General features: G+C 39.1%; 1 protein-coding gene and 1 long non-coding RNA gene across 2 annotated transcripts in view; one reads left to right on the top strand and one right to left on the bottom strand.

Moving 5' to 3' along the window:
- Positions 1 to 10,770, bottom strand: part of RCAN1 (regulator of calcineurin 1) — a 41,649-nt gene extending 30,879 nt beyond the window's left edge. The window contains 1 exon segment of the mRNA XM_042788763.1: positions 10,495 to 10,770. Within this exon segment, the coding sequence (XP_042644697.1) occupies positions 10,495 to 10,755 (261 nt within the window). The 5' untranslated portion in view covers positions 10,756 to 10,770.
- Positions 1 to 13,324, top strand: part of LOC116965887 — a 34,643-nt gene extending 21,319 nt beyond the window's left edge. Inside the window, exon 4 of the long non-coding RNA XR_004409764.1 lies at positions 13,232 to 13,324. This is a non-coding gene — a long non-coding RNA (uncharacterized LOC116965887). The remainder of the gene's footprint in view (positions 1 to 13,231) is intronic.
- The last annotated feature ends 4,493 nt before the right edge of the window (positions 13,325 to 17,817 follow it).

Genomic DNA, 17,817 nt, shown 5'->3' with positions numbered 1-17,817 from the left:
AACTGGGCAAACTAGTCTGCAACATATGTATTCCCACTTTTAGACAAGAAGCAGGACTAAAAGCAGCCTCAGCTTTCTATAGCAATGGATGTTATTCGTACTGCAGCTTCCCAGCAAAGCCACCAGCCCTGAAAAAAATATCAAAATCCTATAAAGAAATATCAGAGAGGGGAGCTGTTCTCAATGCATTTCAGAACATATTATCTACACTTGTTGGATTACACCCTCCCTTTCTCATATGTTCGCTAAAAAGTCACAGATGTGTTTTATTTAACTGTATGGAATATGAACACGACTGCTTCACCTACAAAAACTGGAAAGAAGAAAAAAATCAATTCATTATAACAATACAACTTGCATCTTCTGGTAATTGACCAGCTCAGTTACCCTGGCTTCCTATCTCTACAGAGAAAGGAAATAGTACCTCTAGGAAAAAGAGAAACCATTATCCATGCCTTTCAGCCAGTTTTTATTTGGAAAGCATCCTGATTTTTAAGAGGCCTTTTCATCCAGACAGTCTCTTGTTTTGAAAGCATGGCCCAAACCTTTACAGAAGCTTCCAGAATATAATCCATCAATGAAAGAAAAAAGTGATTTTGGTTTACTCACCTATACAGCATCTAAAAGTCAAAGTCTGACTTTTTTTTTTTAAGGATACCAAGATTTTTTTTTTTTTAATAAAGTCCTGTGGTAAAGACACATTCATATCAACCCATTTATCAAACAATCCTCATCTCACCATAATTTCAACTCAAAGCCAACATGCAATCCAACATATTTACAGCTAAAAGACTGGACATACACCTATAACAGCATTAAGGTAGTTTCTATGTATGCCTCAAGAAAGCTCTTTACAGCTTCTCACAGGGCAACTACAATGTAGCTGCCAGGAAAGCAGTGCCAAAAGCACCTTTTTCACCTCCTTGCCAGTTCTCTGCCAAATGACTTGAGTTTATCCCATTAGAAACATCCTTCAGCCAGACTGAATATAGATAGGAAAAACTAACCGCAATACTTTTAGCTCACTCCATTCTGGTAATAGGGCAGTTAGACCACATTTACCACTCCTAAAGCCACTGTTGCATCAGAGAGATACACTGTCTCACAGTTTATGGTGTTCAGGGTGTGTGTTTGTGTGTGTGGAATTTTCATAATACCTTTTGTACTTCAGGAACAAGTAACTAATATCCAACTCATTACATTTGCAATGTACTCTCAGCTCACTAGCTAAGAGTATGTTTTTCTTCCAGAGTCAGCCAACATGTAGAAAACTCCAGAAAAGAAAACCTCAAAAAGAAGTAACAATTTAAATCCAACTATTAACTTCTGAACTATCTGAAAGTCTACAAAGCTGAAGAGGAAAGTTTATCTTGGACAGTGAGGTTACTTTTTAATAAATGAAATCCACCGCACACACTATGAGTATTGATGGCTCTGCTTTTATGAGTGAGACTGGTAATAAATGACTCACCCAGTTAATGAAAAGAATAAAGCCATTAAAGTTATCTCCGGCAGTAAGAAATGCTTGGAGGAAGAGACAAAATATACAAAGCCAGGTACATATAGGCTACTCTTCTCCCATCTAAACCTGGCAAACTCTGAAGATTAAGTTATACTCTAATCACTGTGCTTGACAGATATTACTCATGAATCAGTTCCACTCTTTTTTTAATATTAGGCTCCTGGACTCCCAAACATTCTAGGACGATGACTTCCACAGTTTAATCATGCATTACACACAAAAAAATAAAATAAATTTTAAACCCCCATATTTTAGACCTCAGTCCCGACTTCAGATTCATTGAAGACAGCAAATATGTCAGCTTCACTAATGCTTTTCCAACATACTCTCATATTCTATGAGAAAAATAAGAGTACAAGCATTGCACACAGTGGCTCACTCCCACATCTCCCCCTCTCTCGTGAAAACAGCAATATTTTATGCTTTAAACTTTTTTGGTAGAATTTGATGGAGCCAAGTTTGTTTGTTGTTGTTTGTTTTTTTTTTTTTTTTTCTCTTCAAGGAAAAAAAAAAAACAAGACTGAAAATCCTTCACAAATGCCAGGTTACAATGATTTGTACTGCATGAATGATCTCTTCAGACTTAAAAAAAAAAAAAAAAAAATCTGTCTCCCTTGGGGACTAAGGGCAGGTTCTGGCTATCAGAATGGAAAAATCTGAACTAATTATAAAGACATTCCTAGTTGCTTTTAGGCCAAAGGTGTCTAGAAACCTCTCATCACAGAAAAAGTGAAGTCCTTATGTTAGTGACAAGAATCTCAGTTGGGTCTATCCCTCAGATACTTCTCTAATCAGCTGTATCAAGTCTTGAGGGGAAAAAACAAAATTCAAAAAGCCACCCACAGTCTCCATGTCACTGTTGTGGGACTTGTGCTTCACCAACTTGAAGCCTCAGTGAAAACCAGGGCTTCTGAATTTTCTGTGTACTAATTTATAAAAAATGTAAGATAACATTAACTAGCTCCACCAACTCTTCTTTTGCATTCAGTTTTACCTGCCACATTGGTGTCAAAACAGCTCTTGGATTATTTATCAGAAGATACAACAACAGTAACAGCAAAAATTTAATTTTTCCTCACTAACTTGAGCAGGATCTCCATGAAAAGTCTGAAGTATACAACCATGCCTTGGACCTAGTCCAAGGCAAGAAGAAAAAGCCCAAACCAACTGCAATTAGAGCTACCTAACATCCCAGTTGAGAAAGGTGGCACATCATTGTTTGAATACTATTAAAAAACCTGAAAAACCCAAAACCACACATCCAGATCTCCACTATGCTTTCACACATATAAGAACAAAACCCAGACTACAATGTCACTTCTATTTAATTTACCGTATGTGACTTTGTATAGCCATTTTTGCATTATTTTCTGCATTTTCCATTTTCAGTTCTTCTAACATTCAGTTATGACACTAAAAAGCCTATTTTTTATTAATGACCAATATTACTTAGAAGTTTATAAACATTGCTTATTAAAACTTGTCCAACTGAATAAGTAATTTCAGTAACAAACTATTGTAGAATTAAGATTTCTGTATGTTTGGTGCTGAAAAGACTGTCTGTTATCATTTTAAATCTGTTCTGGATAGGACAGTTCAGTCATTGCTGATCTTAATCATTTTATTAATGCTTATATTATTGAGAGGTGTTTGGGATAAGTTTCAAGTTAGTATCGTATCTAACATTAGGTAGTTATTTTAATATTTTTATTTTTACATAGGTATGTATTTACCAGTATTATTGGTGAACAAAGCTAAATTTGTTCCTAAAAAAGATAGATAGCAAAGAATATAAGGAAATGCACCCCACAGTGCTTCAACATATACTTGACTTTGTTGGTGTGAGCAGAGTACAGTGATTTTACACCAGACAAAGTTCTTCCAACTTTCCATTTGATTCTCCAGGAAGATTAAAGCTCTTAATCTTGGCGTAGCACCCATCTTGCATATGATCTTTTTTCATGACTTTGAGCTAATGATTAGAGCATTGGATCATATGAAAATATTTTTTGTTATTATCTACAATATTGAGGCTATTAACGACAATTTTACAACATTTTTTCTTTATTGTTAGGTATTTCTAAGCCACCCAACAACCATCTTGTACAGCATTACCTAAACTATTTCTAAACAAAGACTAAAATCGACTGCTGCTTACTCTTATTTTCACCCCAAATGTAGGACTTACGTTAGCCTATTATATAAATATTATATTGTTCCATTTTATTTCTACTTATAAAGCTATTTGCATTGCTTACTCAAAGAATGGAGTGATCAGCATACTTCAGGGACTTAACTAGTAGTAGATTTTTGAAATAAAAATAAGTATTTTGCTATTTTCACCTGACCTAGGAGACCTACAGAGAGTCCAAGTGTGATATAAACCTGAAGCTGTTCTCAAATATCTCCTCTTAATAAGGCCAATATACACAAAGATGCAGCACAAGGCTTCCCTCTTAGCACCTTATTTTATCAAGGCTTCAACATGTTATGATGCACTCTGAAATGCCCTAAGCAAAACAAACAGCTAAAGAAATTAAAATAATTCTCCCCCACCTTGTGAAATCAGCCTTTCTACTACAGTTTCATGGTATTCTCTGTACTTTCACAGGAAGTATAATTAACATACAGACAACAGTTAAAAGAAGCCACCTGAATCACTATTCCATTTCTCAAAGTCCAAGTATATGAAAAAAAGCAGTCAAGCACTGCTCGACCAAATTTATACTGTATGGTCTCTTCAAATCCTTCTGCTCCAGCTGAAAACAGAGTATTCAATTCAAAACTTATTCAAATCACCTTTGTGATTTGAATTTTATTGAATTATTTATTTGAAATTTATTCAAATTACCTCTCAGCATCCCACAAGAGAACTAGAAAGGAGCAACTAGAAAACCTACTCTGAGCTCACAGGCCAAAAAAAGCTACTGAAGTGAGAAGACTGAAGACATCATCCTTAAACTAAACAAGCACACTGAGATTGAATGCAACTTTAATACTTGATAATATGTAAAACAGTATTCATATTTTAATTCCATTTCCTTATTGAGGCATAGGATAGAATGGACAAAAAAAATCAGGACAGCATTGTAACAAAGCAAACTGCAGGCATTAAAATCTCTATTTACTTTGAGTCTATAAAGTATACAGCTTTTTGTCTTCAAAGTGAGTAATACTCTAACTTCACTCTCTCTGGACATTTAATTTCTTCATGACTACTGCTTAGGTTTTCACACAGATTGTTTATACAGTATAATGTGTTAGAACTCTTAATATTATTCATAAAGTATTCCATCTTTTTAGACAAAAAAGATTTTTTCCAAAGACCCTCAGAAGCTGAGCAGGTTGGGCATACCAGCGAGGAGTTCATGTTTGTCCTCAGATGCAGACATATGAACAAGTTCTGCTTGTGCACTTGGCAGACTGGATGCATCCCAGGAGCTGTAAAACTGCATTAGCGTGTTATTATGCTCTACTGTAACGTCAAAGATTATTACGTCAGCCGTAACATTATATTTATATGGCTTCCAGACTTCAAGTCACTGAAAAGTCTGCCGTAACCTGTTAATAAGTACAAAATAAATTTGCATCATCTAGAAGTACAGAAGCTAAATACTTCCAGAAGTTTTACTGCAAAAATTTTCATAATGGAAGATTTTAAAATTTGGTTTTGTTTGTTTGTTGGTTTTGGTTGTGGTTTGTTTTGTGGTTTTGGGTTTTTTTTTAAGTCTTCCTTAATCATTTTACTGTTCAGTGTAAAAACAGGTTATTGAGATAGGAATTTGAACAACAATCTTAACTCTGGGCTTTTTATAGAAAGAACTATAAATATTGTCACACACAATTATTTCAGAAAAACACTGAGAGAGAAATAATTAAAGCCTTCGAAATATAAGCAGAAAAGTACAGATGCCATTAAATAATTTTTACATTCCCATTAGGGAACATTTCACCAAAACCAGTGCTGTGATCACAAAAATATAAACACGAAACCACTCACCTTCTTGAAATTTACTTTTAAAATATTTTTTTAAATGTGATCTAAAAGGATTAACAAACTTTAAGTAAAAGGATTAATGAGGCATGTGACTGAGACAGGAAGAGATTACCAGAAAAGACAAATACTATTTTGTAAGGAAAGTTTTATAAATACCCCTGAGAAATCTGACAAACTTCCTATAAAGCAGAAGTAATTCTCTAAGTATTTAAAAAACACAGAATACATTCAACATCTCATGGTTATTCCAGTAGGCTGTAAGTCAATTAAAAATTTCTAAAAGCATGGCTCATTTAACAGCAGCTTAATTTTCAGTTCACAAACAAGTTTTTCCACACTGAAACTACATAAAGCTAAAGGAAGAGTAGAATTTTAAAGCTATGATAATCATTAACAAGATTCAATATACCTGCCATTACTGCTTTTTTCCTTAGATATACTACTGCAGAGATTTCTGACCTTATTCAGGCCTTATCTGCAAACAACAATAATTTTTTTTTTTTTGAATAAATAATCACAGACACCGTTTCACAGCCAGTTCTACTTTAGCTTGCCACTGGAGGTTATGTGAGGACACAGACCACTGTAAGAGACTGGCTCAGTCCTACTTCTAGTGCACTTAAAAGGAATCAAGCTAAATTTCTTTAAAAATCTAGCTTTCAGTGAAGTTTTCCCTAGCCAGCTCTGGAGAAAAAACAATCATCATGATATAACATCCTGTTTTCAAGAGTTACCTATGAAGGTAGGTTTTCTTTAATTACTGGAAACCTTCTGCTACATTCACTAGTTTGCAGTAACTTGCAAGATTTAGCAGATTAAGGCAATTATAGATATTTTAAAGTAATTTAAAGAACTCAGCCTGTTCTAAGGTAAATTAGCTGCATCAAAAATCCTTCATCCCTCAGCCCTAAAAACCAAGTCTTTTCTCAGTATCCCAAAGTTGAATTCTAAATACTTTTTATGTTTCTCTTTTACTCTTCACATATTAAACGAGTGATACTTGTCTACAATTAAGCTGAAATGGAAACCTGACAGTTAGAACAGACCTAGGTAACCTACTTAGCAAAAGACTACCAGGATATAAATGAACTTATTTAGCCCCCCTGTGGCTGTACTCAGAACTTTAAAGTCATCAGTGAAGTATGCCACATCCCTTCAGGATTACAAGACACAAGCAAGCATATTACCTACTGGATTTGCCATTTGACAGTATAAGTTCTATAAAAAAACCTGAGTGTCCTCTACTGACATAAAAAGGCTCTTAAAAATTGAATACCAGTTGAGGAGGATGGAAGTATGAAAAAGCATAATTGCTGGCTCCGACAACTAGTTACTGACAACTTTAAAGAAAAAACAAAACAAAAAACAAACAAACAAACAAAAAAAAACAAAAAAATTCCAAGTACACAGGTATACAGTTACAAAACTTCAAACTCATCTGCACATTGTATGAAGAAATAATACTTTTCTCTACGAAAGAATTACAATTCCTCAAGCAGAGAGTCAACATTAAAACTACCAAAAAGCTGTCAGAGGTAGAAGACATTTCAGGAAATCAGCATTTCTCCAAGGTAATTAGCCAACCTGATAATCAGATAAAGGGTTTTCATTTAAAATAATTTCTTGTACTTCAGAAAAAACATAAGAAGCTAGAGAATCTATGAGTATTCCTCCAACTGTGCTTTAGAAAAACTTGAAAGTAAGTATTTAAGTGTTCTCCAGAAGACTTTTGGAACCAACGTTGAACAACTAGCCATGAGGTATTTAAGCAAGTCAGATTCCTTCTTATGAAAATAAAGTAGAGAACAAATTGTAATTTACAAGAACTATTACATTACTTGATACGATGGTCTATTTTTAAGAGATTGATTTCAAACCTAAAAACGTCAGATTTCTTAACTGTGACATCAGCACCTCAATTAAAAAAAAAAACCCAACAAACATTAGAAAAAAAAAAAACAACAAAAAAACGAACAAGAATATACAACCAGCATTTCAAATGCAAATCACTGTTTAGGAAGGAAGAGGGCAAAGTAGAAATAGTTGTTGTCACTAGCTGTCCTATCTCACCTTTGATTGGATCAACCCTCCTCAAATAGGGCAATCCAGGATTATTAAGGGGCCTACTGAAGAGAAAAAAAACACCAACCATAGACAAGATATTTTAGGAGTGTCACATACACTGGAAAAAGTAGGAAGTTCACAAACTAGAAGAAAACACATTGCATACACTAAAATTCATAGGATACTTATAAAACACTATGTCTGGTGATGTTATATTTTACAATACTTTTACTCATTTTTCATCACAGAAACAAAGTTCCACACAACTGTTTGCTACACTGATAAGAGCAAGTTTGATTTTTCTGTACATGCTCTATAGTAAATCAAGTGAATGTTCTTAAAATTGACTCTGTAACAAAGCATAGCCTTTAAAAATTAGTGTCTCAGAATAATTTTCAAATGCTAAATTGCCACTGTAGATCAAAACACCTTCATTTTCTTGGATACCAGAATCAGTAAATGCTAAGGTAAAACTGGATGCACACATGGAAGACTCTGTAATCTTGTCCCCACTTTTAATATTACCTTGTTCTTTTCATACCATCCAACAGCAGTGTGCTGAAGCCACCTTTCACACATCCAAACAGTCTGAGATCCCACCTTAGTGCCTCATCCTGTCTTTTCTCTCTTTGCAGCTGACTAACATTTGGCCAACAGAACACATTAAAAACATATCCAGATCATGAATCTGCTGTTTTCCTACACCACAGTCGTACATTTCCAGCTTTAAAGAGTTAGTTCTTGCCATCTCTGTAACTGTATTAACTGAAGCTAAATTACGTATTTCAATGGCTGAGATTCAGTTAGCAAAAAACTAGGCTGTTTTTCCAGCCTATTAAAAGTCTGTGTACACCTACCACGTTTATAAAACACCAGGTCCCAAGCAACTCAAGATTATTTTTTTTATTATTATTTTGTGTTATTTATAAAACTTTGAGGACAACTTTTCTTCCCTCTTGGATACACATATTTACTCAAGTTCAATGTAATTTTTCCATTCTTTGCCCTAGGAATTTAAATTTCAAAAGCAACAGCTATGTTGAAGTAACAGTACATACTGTCATCCATGGTTAAGATAATACAGTTTATGCTGAGACGATTAACCTCAAATTAATTTGTTATTACTTTAAGTAATCCGCATTCCTTCCTGCTGCAACTCTTGGCAATAATAATAAATAAATTAAAAAAAAAAAAGTAGTTAAAACAATTTTTTATTGTACTGTTAAGGATGCATAAGACTGTCCTGATCTAAATTAAGTGACTGGAGACAGAGATTCTTTAGAATCAAAACAGAAAGACAGAAAAATGGTTTGAGTGTTCAGACACCTTTTGGTCTTGCACGGGATTATGCATCTATGTTGTCATCCATCTAATTGCTGTTTCAAAACATGCACTTCAAGGTCACAAGAATCTGATAAAATACTATTATTACATGCAACTGATGATACTACATAGAACTGATTATAGGTTTTTTCCTAAGCATACTTGGAGTGAACTTGAATTAAAGTAAATAGGGTAATTCCCAATAAAGGTGACGTTCCCATCACACCTGCAGGTGCCCAAAGCAATACAAAAATATATTGCCATTAAAAGTTATACAACCTTAGAAAGTAATTGGAATACAGCGTAGCTGCATCTTCTATTTCCAGCTCATTTTTAATGCATTATTACTGTTAGCAGGGTTGAGCTGTTGGACTACTACTACAACAACCACCCTAAGCTGTTTTTCCACAAAGAGACAGCCAATTATTTTAACAGGATTTTAAAACAGTACAATTATTGCCTAATTCTTCAAGTCCATTTCATTTCAATCTTTTTTAAAAACTAAGCAGTATCAAAGTCACTAGAAAGTAAAAGCCTGAGAGCAAAACCAACTATAAAAAACAAGAGAAAAGTTAGCTTCACTCATTCTTTAATTCTGGCCAGGGCTGAGACAAGTAAAAGAGGGATGAAAAAGTAAGATTGCTTTTAATTCCTTCTTTATCAAGAAGGCCACAGATAACATGAGAAGCGATTCTGAAATATTTATACCCACTTATTACACCTAGAGCATGCAGTTTACTTCAGACAAGTTTAAGGTATGCCTCTGACAGCTGCTGTTACCCGTCTCTGCTCTGGAACAAGGGTTGGTAGTTCTGATTACTTTTTAAACAAAGTGGTCCTCAACTCAAAGCGCTGCAGATCCGTGTGCGCTACCCAACAACCCCTTTCGCCAGCAGGCAGGTGGTTTCTGCAACCCCTGGGACCCTTGCCTGTTACCTGCCTGCCTGCCACCCTCCCAGCTCCCCGAACGCTGCCTCGCGTCTGCCCAAACCCCTTCGGGTGCATCAACAGACCCTGGCTGAAACACAGCCGCAGCGCTCTGAACACAGTGGTGGTGGAGGGCACTTTTTTTTTTTTTTTTTTTTTTTTTTTTTTGTCCCTCCCCCCTTCTGGTGTATGCTCCTCTTGGCCTTGACCAACGGGTTCAGGTCAGTGGATCCGCCGGACTAAGCCCCCGGAGCAGTCCCGAGGCCCGAGAGGCGAGTTTCCGCGCCGCGGCGGCGGAGGGGCCGCCCAGCCGGGGCAGAGCCGCCGCGCCTGCCGGCACTCGCTTCGCGTCAGGAGAGCGGGCGGGGAGGCGGACCCACGATCTCGGCCCCCCACCTCCCACGGGCGGGGGCGGCCACGGAGACCGAGGCGCCGGCTGAGAGCCGGGCCGGGGCCGCGCCCCCCCCCCTCGGCGCCCGCCCCCGCCGCAGGCCGCCGCTCCCCACACGAGCGGCCCGAGGCGGTGGCCGCGGCCCCGGCGGGGGGGGAGCCGGCCGAGCCGAGCGGCCGGCGGCTGCTCGCCGGCAGAGGGAGCCGGCTCCGCGGTCCCTGGCCCGCGGTCCCCCGGCGTGGGGCGGGCCTGCCTGCCCGCCGCGCTCACCCGGCACGGGCCGTCCTGGAAGACGCGCGGGTCCAGGTTGCAGGCGATGGTGGCGGTGGGCAGGTCCCGCAGCGCCACCGCCTCCATCTCGCCGTCAACGAAGCTCCAGTCCGTCTCGGCCTCGGGCGGCAGCAGCACTGCCGCCGCCGCTGCCGCCTCCCTCTCTTCCTCCCCCTCCTCCTCCCCGGGCGGCACCGGCTACCGGAGCGGCAGCTCCTCCTGCCCCGCCGGGCCCCTCCCGCCGCCGCCGCCACTCTCCATGACCGGGGGCGCGGGGAGCCCCCGCGGGGCGGGGCCCAGCAGCCGCTGAGGCGGCGGTTTATGCCCCACTCCTTCCCCCCCCCCCTCACCCCTCCCGCCCTTTTTGCTTCCTTAACCCCCCCGCACCGGTTCAACCGCCGCCTATCCTGCCCCCCCCCCTCCCGCTCGCAGGGCTCACGGCCCCGCCAGAGCCAATGGGAAGCCGCCGCCGTCGCAGCAGCAACAGGTGGCCTGCCCGAGCTAGGCGCTGCTTCCGCCATCTTGAGTGAGGGCAGCGGGCGGCTTGCGGGGTGTGAGGGAGAGCCACCGGTACCCCCCGCGGGGCGGCGGTACCCGCGTGGGAGGTGCAGCGGCGGCCGGGCGGTCAGGGCGGGGCCGTGGGGGTGACCCAGCAGCTGAGGTTAGGCACACGCCCGGTGAGCGCAGCCGCCCGCTCAGGGGGTATCGCAGGAACCCAGGGCTGAGGTGACTGGCCAAGGCCTGCTGTGTTTTGCAGCAGGAGTGGAGCGTGGAATGACACGTCTTGAGTTAAAGGACAAGGAATATTATGCAACAAGCAGATGCATAAGAAAACCCTCACTCAAATGCTTATAAATCAGCCAAAAGTCACCCTTGTGCACATCTTAATTCTCCTATCTGCCTTAAGGAGAAGCCAACCAGCCCTTGGTGTTCTGCAAACAGTTCACTGAACAGACAACAGAAAGGAAGCCTAGAAGGGGGGAAAAAAAAAAAAAAAAAAAAAAAGAAAAAAAGCAAGCCATAACTTTGGACAGTTGCATCTCCTCCTGCTGGCAATTGACGCAGCTAATCTTCATACTTTCTTTGTACTTTTTTCAAAAGTATCCTATTGCTGGGCCAAGACCAAAAGTATTCTGACTAAAATTTGTGAAAGATGGCACGTAAAGCCATGTCTATGTCCTTTCCTCCTCACTTTGGATGTGAAGGAGACATTTTCTTACAACCTTTATTTTTACCTGTGTCAGTAAAGCCATAAAGGACAGCTGCACTTTCCCAGTCTACACTCGAGGAGCTGTTTGTGTCAGATACTCTTACATAGAAGAATAAAGTTTACCTAATGTGCTTAGCTGGTTAGTCCAACTTAACTGACCTAGATAAACACTTCTCCTGCATATGTATATGTAGCATCGCCTTCCCAGAAGGCCCAAAAATAAGCTTCAGAGGTCACAGGTATTTTTTATGAAGTTATTGTGACATTCACACATCTACCTCCAATGTCCTATACTAGTTCAAGGGTAATACAGAATAGTTAAAGGCAGTAAGGAGTGAGAGGATGCTGGGCAGCAGCTGGCAAAGTACTAACCTAATATTCTACCCTTGAAGGGCCGCATAAGAAAGAATGAGTCCTGAAAAGCAGAAAGAACCACCAGTCAGAAACCTGTTTTCTCACCTGAGACCTGTTCAATACCAGAAACATGGCTACTAGCAAAGTGTACTTGGGTTCCTGTAAAAAATGATAACTGGTGGCAAAATATGGGAGTTCCTTCTTATCATGAGAAAGCCTCTGAAGCGGTAATCCTGTTCTCATTTCCAGTTACAAGAAACTTCTCAAATACATCAATGAGGAGACAGTTGCAATTTATAATATAGTTCAGAGTCCCAGGGATTACTTAGAAAGCTACATTTCATCACACATAGTGATCTTGTCATCAGGTGTCATCTATCCAGAGACTGAAAAAAAAATGTTTCATTTCCTAATGTCTTTTATTCTAGATCACAGGCTTTTAACTGTGTTTTTGTAGCTAACATGTTAGTGTGCACTTGGAAAACACTACTCTCCCAAATATGGGATGGGATTTTGTAACCAGACTATAAACATACTGTTGCAGGCCATGACAGGTCACTACTTCTGGCACGACAAATATTTTCAGTGGTTTTCAAAGTAAACTACTCTTATAGATCTTCTGAAATGCAGCAACATGAAAAACTAAACTAGGTAAAAACCTAATCTTGACAGTTGTGAATGCTGTACTGACTACTAATATGCACTGTGCATAGTTTACAGCAGAGACAACAGCCCCACTCCTTGAGATACCACTGTCACCCTATCTTAAGTTAGCACTACTGACTTTTTTCAACAGATCAAAGACTTTAAACTGATGAATTACTGGTCTTAGTCAATTTTAATGAGATCTTGCAGGATACAACAAGGAGAAAAATACCACGTGAAGAGATAATCGCTTGCCTCCTCCCTCCTGTTAGAAGTTTCTTCAGACTCTAATCTGTTTTGAACCATTTAAGCCTTTTTCAGAGGTATAAGGTCTCATCTTAGATACAGGATATTTCTGTGATCAGTTGTTCTAAGTGACCTAAGTCTGTATGTTCTCACACCAGTTTCCACAAAAATCCAGACAAATGGTATCTTAACAGTCACATATATGAACAAACTGAAACTTTTAAATGCTAAATTAGCATTAAAACCTCCAGACAGGCTAATGCTAAGGCTACTTTTTCTCAGTTGCTTCCTGACAGGAGCAGTGACACTTGCCCCTTTGAGAAGCTAGCCATCTGTATTGTCTGCATCAAGAGCTCTAGCCCGCTACAGAAACCCAACCTGAGGAATCTGAATGGAAATCTGCTGTTACATATATTTTAAAACTTAAAGTCAAGAAGCAAAACCTGCTGACTACAAATTCCTGTAATTGCAGCCTGCCATCTTACTATTATGAAAGCCATTGAAACATATTCGTCTACCCACTACTGGTCTAATGGCATAAGCCACCCCCAGCTAGTTATTGTAACTCAGGTGTCAGATTTGTGGATGAAATTAAGTTATTAATTATATTTGTATCATAAGAACGCCTAAAGCTCAACTGAGATCATTATCACATCCTACCAAGTGCTGCAGTACTCCACAGCCAAAGGACCTATCTGCCCTAAGATCTTAAAAGTTCAAACAGACAATTCCACACTCTCGCCCCCCCCCCCTTCCAGTTCAGTCATAGACTTCACAAAAAAAATTAAACCTGAATATCTCTAATCTTAGGGTTTAATGACAGATTTGTCCTTTCTGTTACACATGAAGGGAATGCAACGTAGTCTTTTGACTGGAAGAGCTGGTAAGCCAAGAAAAAAATGTCCCCAGTGTTCAGCTTTGAGGACAGATTAGATTTTTCAATGTAAGTGACAATGATTAACAATGATTTATCTACACACAGGAATAAAAGATTCCTGGGGTAAATCTCTCAATGCACACTACAACAGTGCCATTCAAATGTTTTAAACAACACACACTACCATCTAGTGGTAGAAAGAAAAGCATGATCTCAGAAGGGCTGCTTATCACATGCATCTGCAGCAAAAAATTCTCACTTCTGAAGTGAAAAGTAGCTAACTAGAACGAAAAAAAAAAAACAACAACAAAAACAAACAAACAAACAAACAAACAAAAAACAACTATACGGAACTTGATTATAACTAAATGGAAAATGTTTGGAGAAAGACTAAACATGTGACTCGATGGGTAACTTTACTTCCTAAACACTCATTTAAACAACTGGCTTTTAAAATTTTCCTCAGAATAGATTTTCATTGCACCTATTTAATGGCTATACATAGGCAGATACAGTTAGCAGTTTAAACACATGACATTGGTATCAGTGACAATACTTCAGAAGACTTTGAGGTTTTTTCCTGGATAGAAGCCTATTCACAAGACAGTACTGCAATAATTCCTTGGCTGTAGACTTTAATAAAGGTATGCATATCGAAAATATGCATATATTAAGATTGAATATTAATTTTTGCTATCAATAACACCATTTTCTTTTCACTAAAATAAATTTTAATTACTCCCATATACTGCAAGTACACATCCTCAGTTGCTTCCTCACATTGACATTGAAAGATTTGTACTATCAGTTATTTGCATATATATGTAATAGAAAATCTCAATTTCTTAAACCCAAACTGAATGACCACCTAGATTATAATAACAAATGTCCAACACATTAACAGACCTAAAAGCTCAAAGCAACCCAACCATCCAGTTGAATCTAAAAGATGGCCAGGAGAACTTGATCCATACTCATACTTTCCCCACAGTCAAGCAGGGCAAAGCAGCGTATGATACGGCATTTCAGGTATTTACTTCATTTCTCTTGTTAGATCATACAAGCTTCATAAAAGTCTGACTGGTTCAACAACAGTGTCTTGTGGAGTTCGTTATTAACAAGTTTTGAGGAAGGAGTTCTCTGTCTCCCATGTGGAAGAACACACCTTAAGTGTGTCAGTTGCTTTTCAATTCAGTTCTGTTGCTGGAGGGGAAATGCCATCCCTGCTTCCTTCCCAGTGCCAGGAGGACCTTTCCACACAGTGGTGGCTCCTTCACAGGCTGCCCAAAGAGCTTTACCTCCTACGCCTCCTACAGCCACCCTGAAGACCTTGATTTCTAGGAGGTTTCGCTAAAAATTCTACTCAGTAAAGTCTTCAGTTTACCTCTTTCAAGTGTTTATTAACTGCCAAGCAGGCCCTCTGGGTTAATTTCTCACAGACAGACTTTTTCTCCTTAAAACAGCCTCCCATAAACAGAGGTCTGACCCTCTTTAGAGCAAGCCAGTCATCTTAAAGTGAATATATAAAGTACCCAAAACCTCACTACTTTAAGTTTAGTTTGAGCAAACCACATGCCCCCCAAATAAAACAGATAAAAGGAAAATCCCCAGCTTTATTTAACAGTTTGTTCTGACGTTAAATGTTGTTAAAGTTATGTTTTATTTCTAGCTTAAATTTGCCTGGTTCTCACTGACAGCCATTTGTTCTTGTTATGTTTTTCTCCATTGCAATAAAAAGTCTCCTGGTGTTTCATGTTTTATGTTGGAGTCCCTCCTCACTATTCTTTTTGTTCAGCTAAGCAGATCCAGTTCTGCAAATCTCTCAAGAGTGTTTTTCCTCTTAGAGCTGCTGAAAGTGGTTTCACGCCTGGTCATACTTCCCCCCATCATGTTCCCTTTCCTTGCCTTGACTTAATCCAGATATCCCAAGGGATTCCCCTTTCCGAGTCTCAGCACCCTTGCCCTCAGAGGGTCTGGATGCCGTGCAGTGCTGCTTGCTGTGCTCCTGCCGTACCTCTGCAGCATCGTGCCCTCACCCTGCCCTTGCCCCCTGGGTCTCCGCAGCGGCTTGCCCAGCTCAGCCTCTGCCCGATAGCTGCAGTAACCACAGTAACCGTGTGTCCTGAGCACACTTACTCCAGTTTGATAGACTTCCCCAAGCCTTACCAAGGCAAACGTGCATCTTAAACACCGTTACCACAGGTTTGATTTTTTTTGTTGGCTTAGAACAATTGGTATAGATCCCTTTTCTATACGTTTTTTGGGTTTTGTAACCAACAGCATTCAAGGAAGTACTACAGCCTGTATCATATCAACCATCTACATTAGCTATTTCCAGTTGTATTGACTGAAAATATCTCATGACTCTGGCTCTCATAGCAAAATCTCTTTAACAGCACAACCTAAAGTGTTATTTCTGATAGCACTTTGGCGTGCTGCATTTGCCAGTACAATATACCATCCTTTTTTTTGCCTTCTTTAACTTGTGCAGACTGATCCTCTTTGTCCCAAAACCACAGTAGCGAGAATGAGAAAGCAGAGAGATAGCCTCTCTGTCCCATACTGTGTAGATGGGTCTTTTGTAGAAGGACCTGACACCAACAGGAGAGACAGGATTAGCTGGAGTGTTTTTCAGAAAAACTACTAATATTTGGATTAGTAGCAGTTGTCCCAGGGCAGAGAAGAAACATACAAATAAAATGCTGTTAAATAAAATAAATACAGGGAAGCTAAGGTTTCTTTATCTTGGTATTGGTGAGAGGCTAAAAAAAAAGTCTTGAGGTGCAGAAGCTAAGGCTTGTTAAGGAGTCTTTAAAGTGGTAGGTAATGTACAAAGCTCATGTAACTGATTCAGATCAGTTGCTTTGTTAAATATCTATCGGCACAATCTCTTCTCTTTTACACTTATCTCCCCCTTCTCTTATGGTTCACTATGCTCCTTCCCTGCTGCTTTTCTCAGACGGTAAGTTGCTCTGGAATGCGTCTTCCTATATTTACATTGTGCCTGGCAGGGTTGGACTCCCAAGGTCACTGCCACCTTTGGATGCCACCCCAGACCTCACAATGAGACGCTTTTCATTATAGTAACGCAGCAGGTTACCATGCACCTCTTACTGATTTTTAAACTACACTCTGGTAAGTCAGCTCCTTAATTAGGCAGGAAAGAGCAATACGCAGTAGAGGTAAAAGAGCCATTTATTTCAGGAGCAATCAGTAATAAGCCTGGTTACTGATTTACCATAGATCTCATTTACAAGTGCTGTAGAACAAATGGGTTTTGTTGGTAAGCACCTTTGAAAATGAACAATAAGTATAATACAATTTCAACAAAAACTGTGTCAAAGCTGCTAATACAAAGAGTAAGGCTGGGTTCTTAATCTTGGGGAAAAGAAAAAAAGAAAAAGAAATTAAAGGAAAAAAAGAAAAAGAAAAAGAAAAAGAAAAAGAAAAAGAAAAAGAAAAAGAAAAAGAAAAAGAGAAAAAGAAAAAGAAAAAGAAAAAGAAAAAGAAAAAGAAAAAGAAAAAGAAAAAGAAAAAGAAAAAGAAAAAGAAAAAGAAAAAGAAAAAGAAAAAGAAAAAGAAAAAGAAAAAGAAAAAGAAAAAGAAAAAGAAAAAGAAAAAGAAAAAGAAAAAGAAAAAGAAAAAGAAAAAGAAAAAGAAAAAGAAAAAGAAAAAGAAAAAGGAGAAGAAAAAGAAAAAGAAAAAGGAGAAGAAAAAGATTGTGGCATAACCTGCATGCAAATAAAATAAACATTAGTGAAAAATGGACCTGGTACCTTATAGAACAAATTGTGTGTAATTCTATCCCAAGGCAGATAGTGCTTGCCTTTTTCTACAGTTTCCTACCCTTTAATATCAGTTCTAGAGCATTATGCACCAAAACCAGCTTCATTAAACACCGCCTCAAAAAAAAAAAAAAAAAAAGAAAAAAGTCAGCTGCATAGATGTCATGGGAATTCCATATTGAAATTAAGCAAAAGGAAAGTAGGGC

The sequence above is a fragment of the Tyto alba genome, unplaced genomic scaffold (assembly GCF_018691265.1).
Source record: "Tyto alba isolate M040663 unplaced genomic scaffold, T.alba_DEE_v4.0 Super-Scaffold_14, whole genome shotgun sequence".
In the NCBI taxonomy this organism is placed as follows: domain Eukaryota; kingdom Metazoa; phylum Chordata; class Aves; order Strigiformes; family Tytonidae; genus Tyto; species Tyto alba.
The sequence above is the reverse complement of the archived record's forward strand: the minus strand, read 5'-3'. Positions and strand labels throughout refer to the sequence as shown.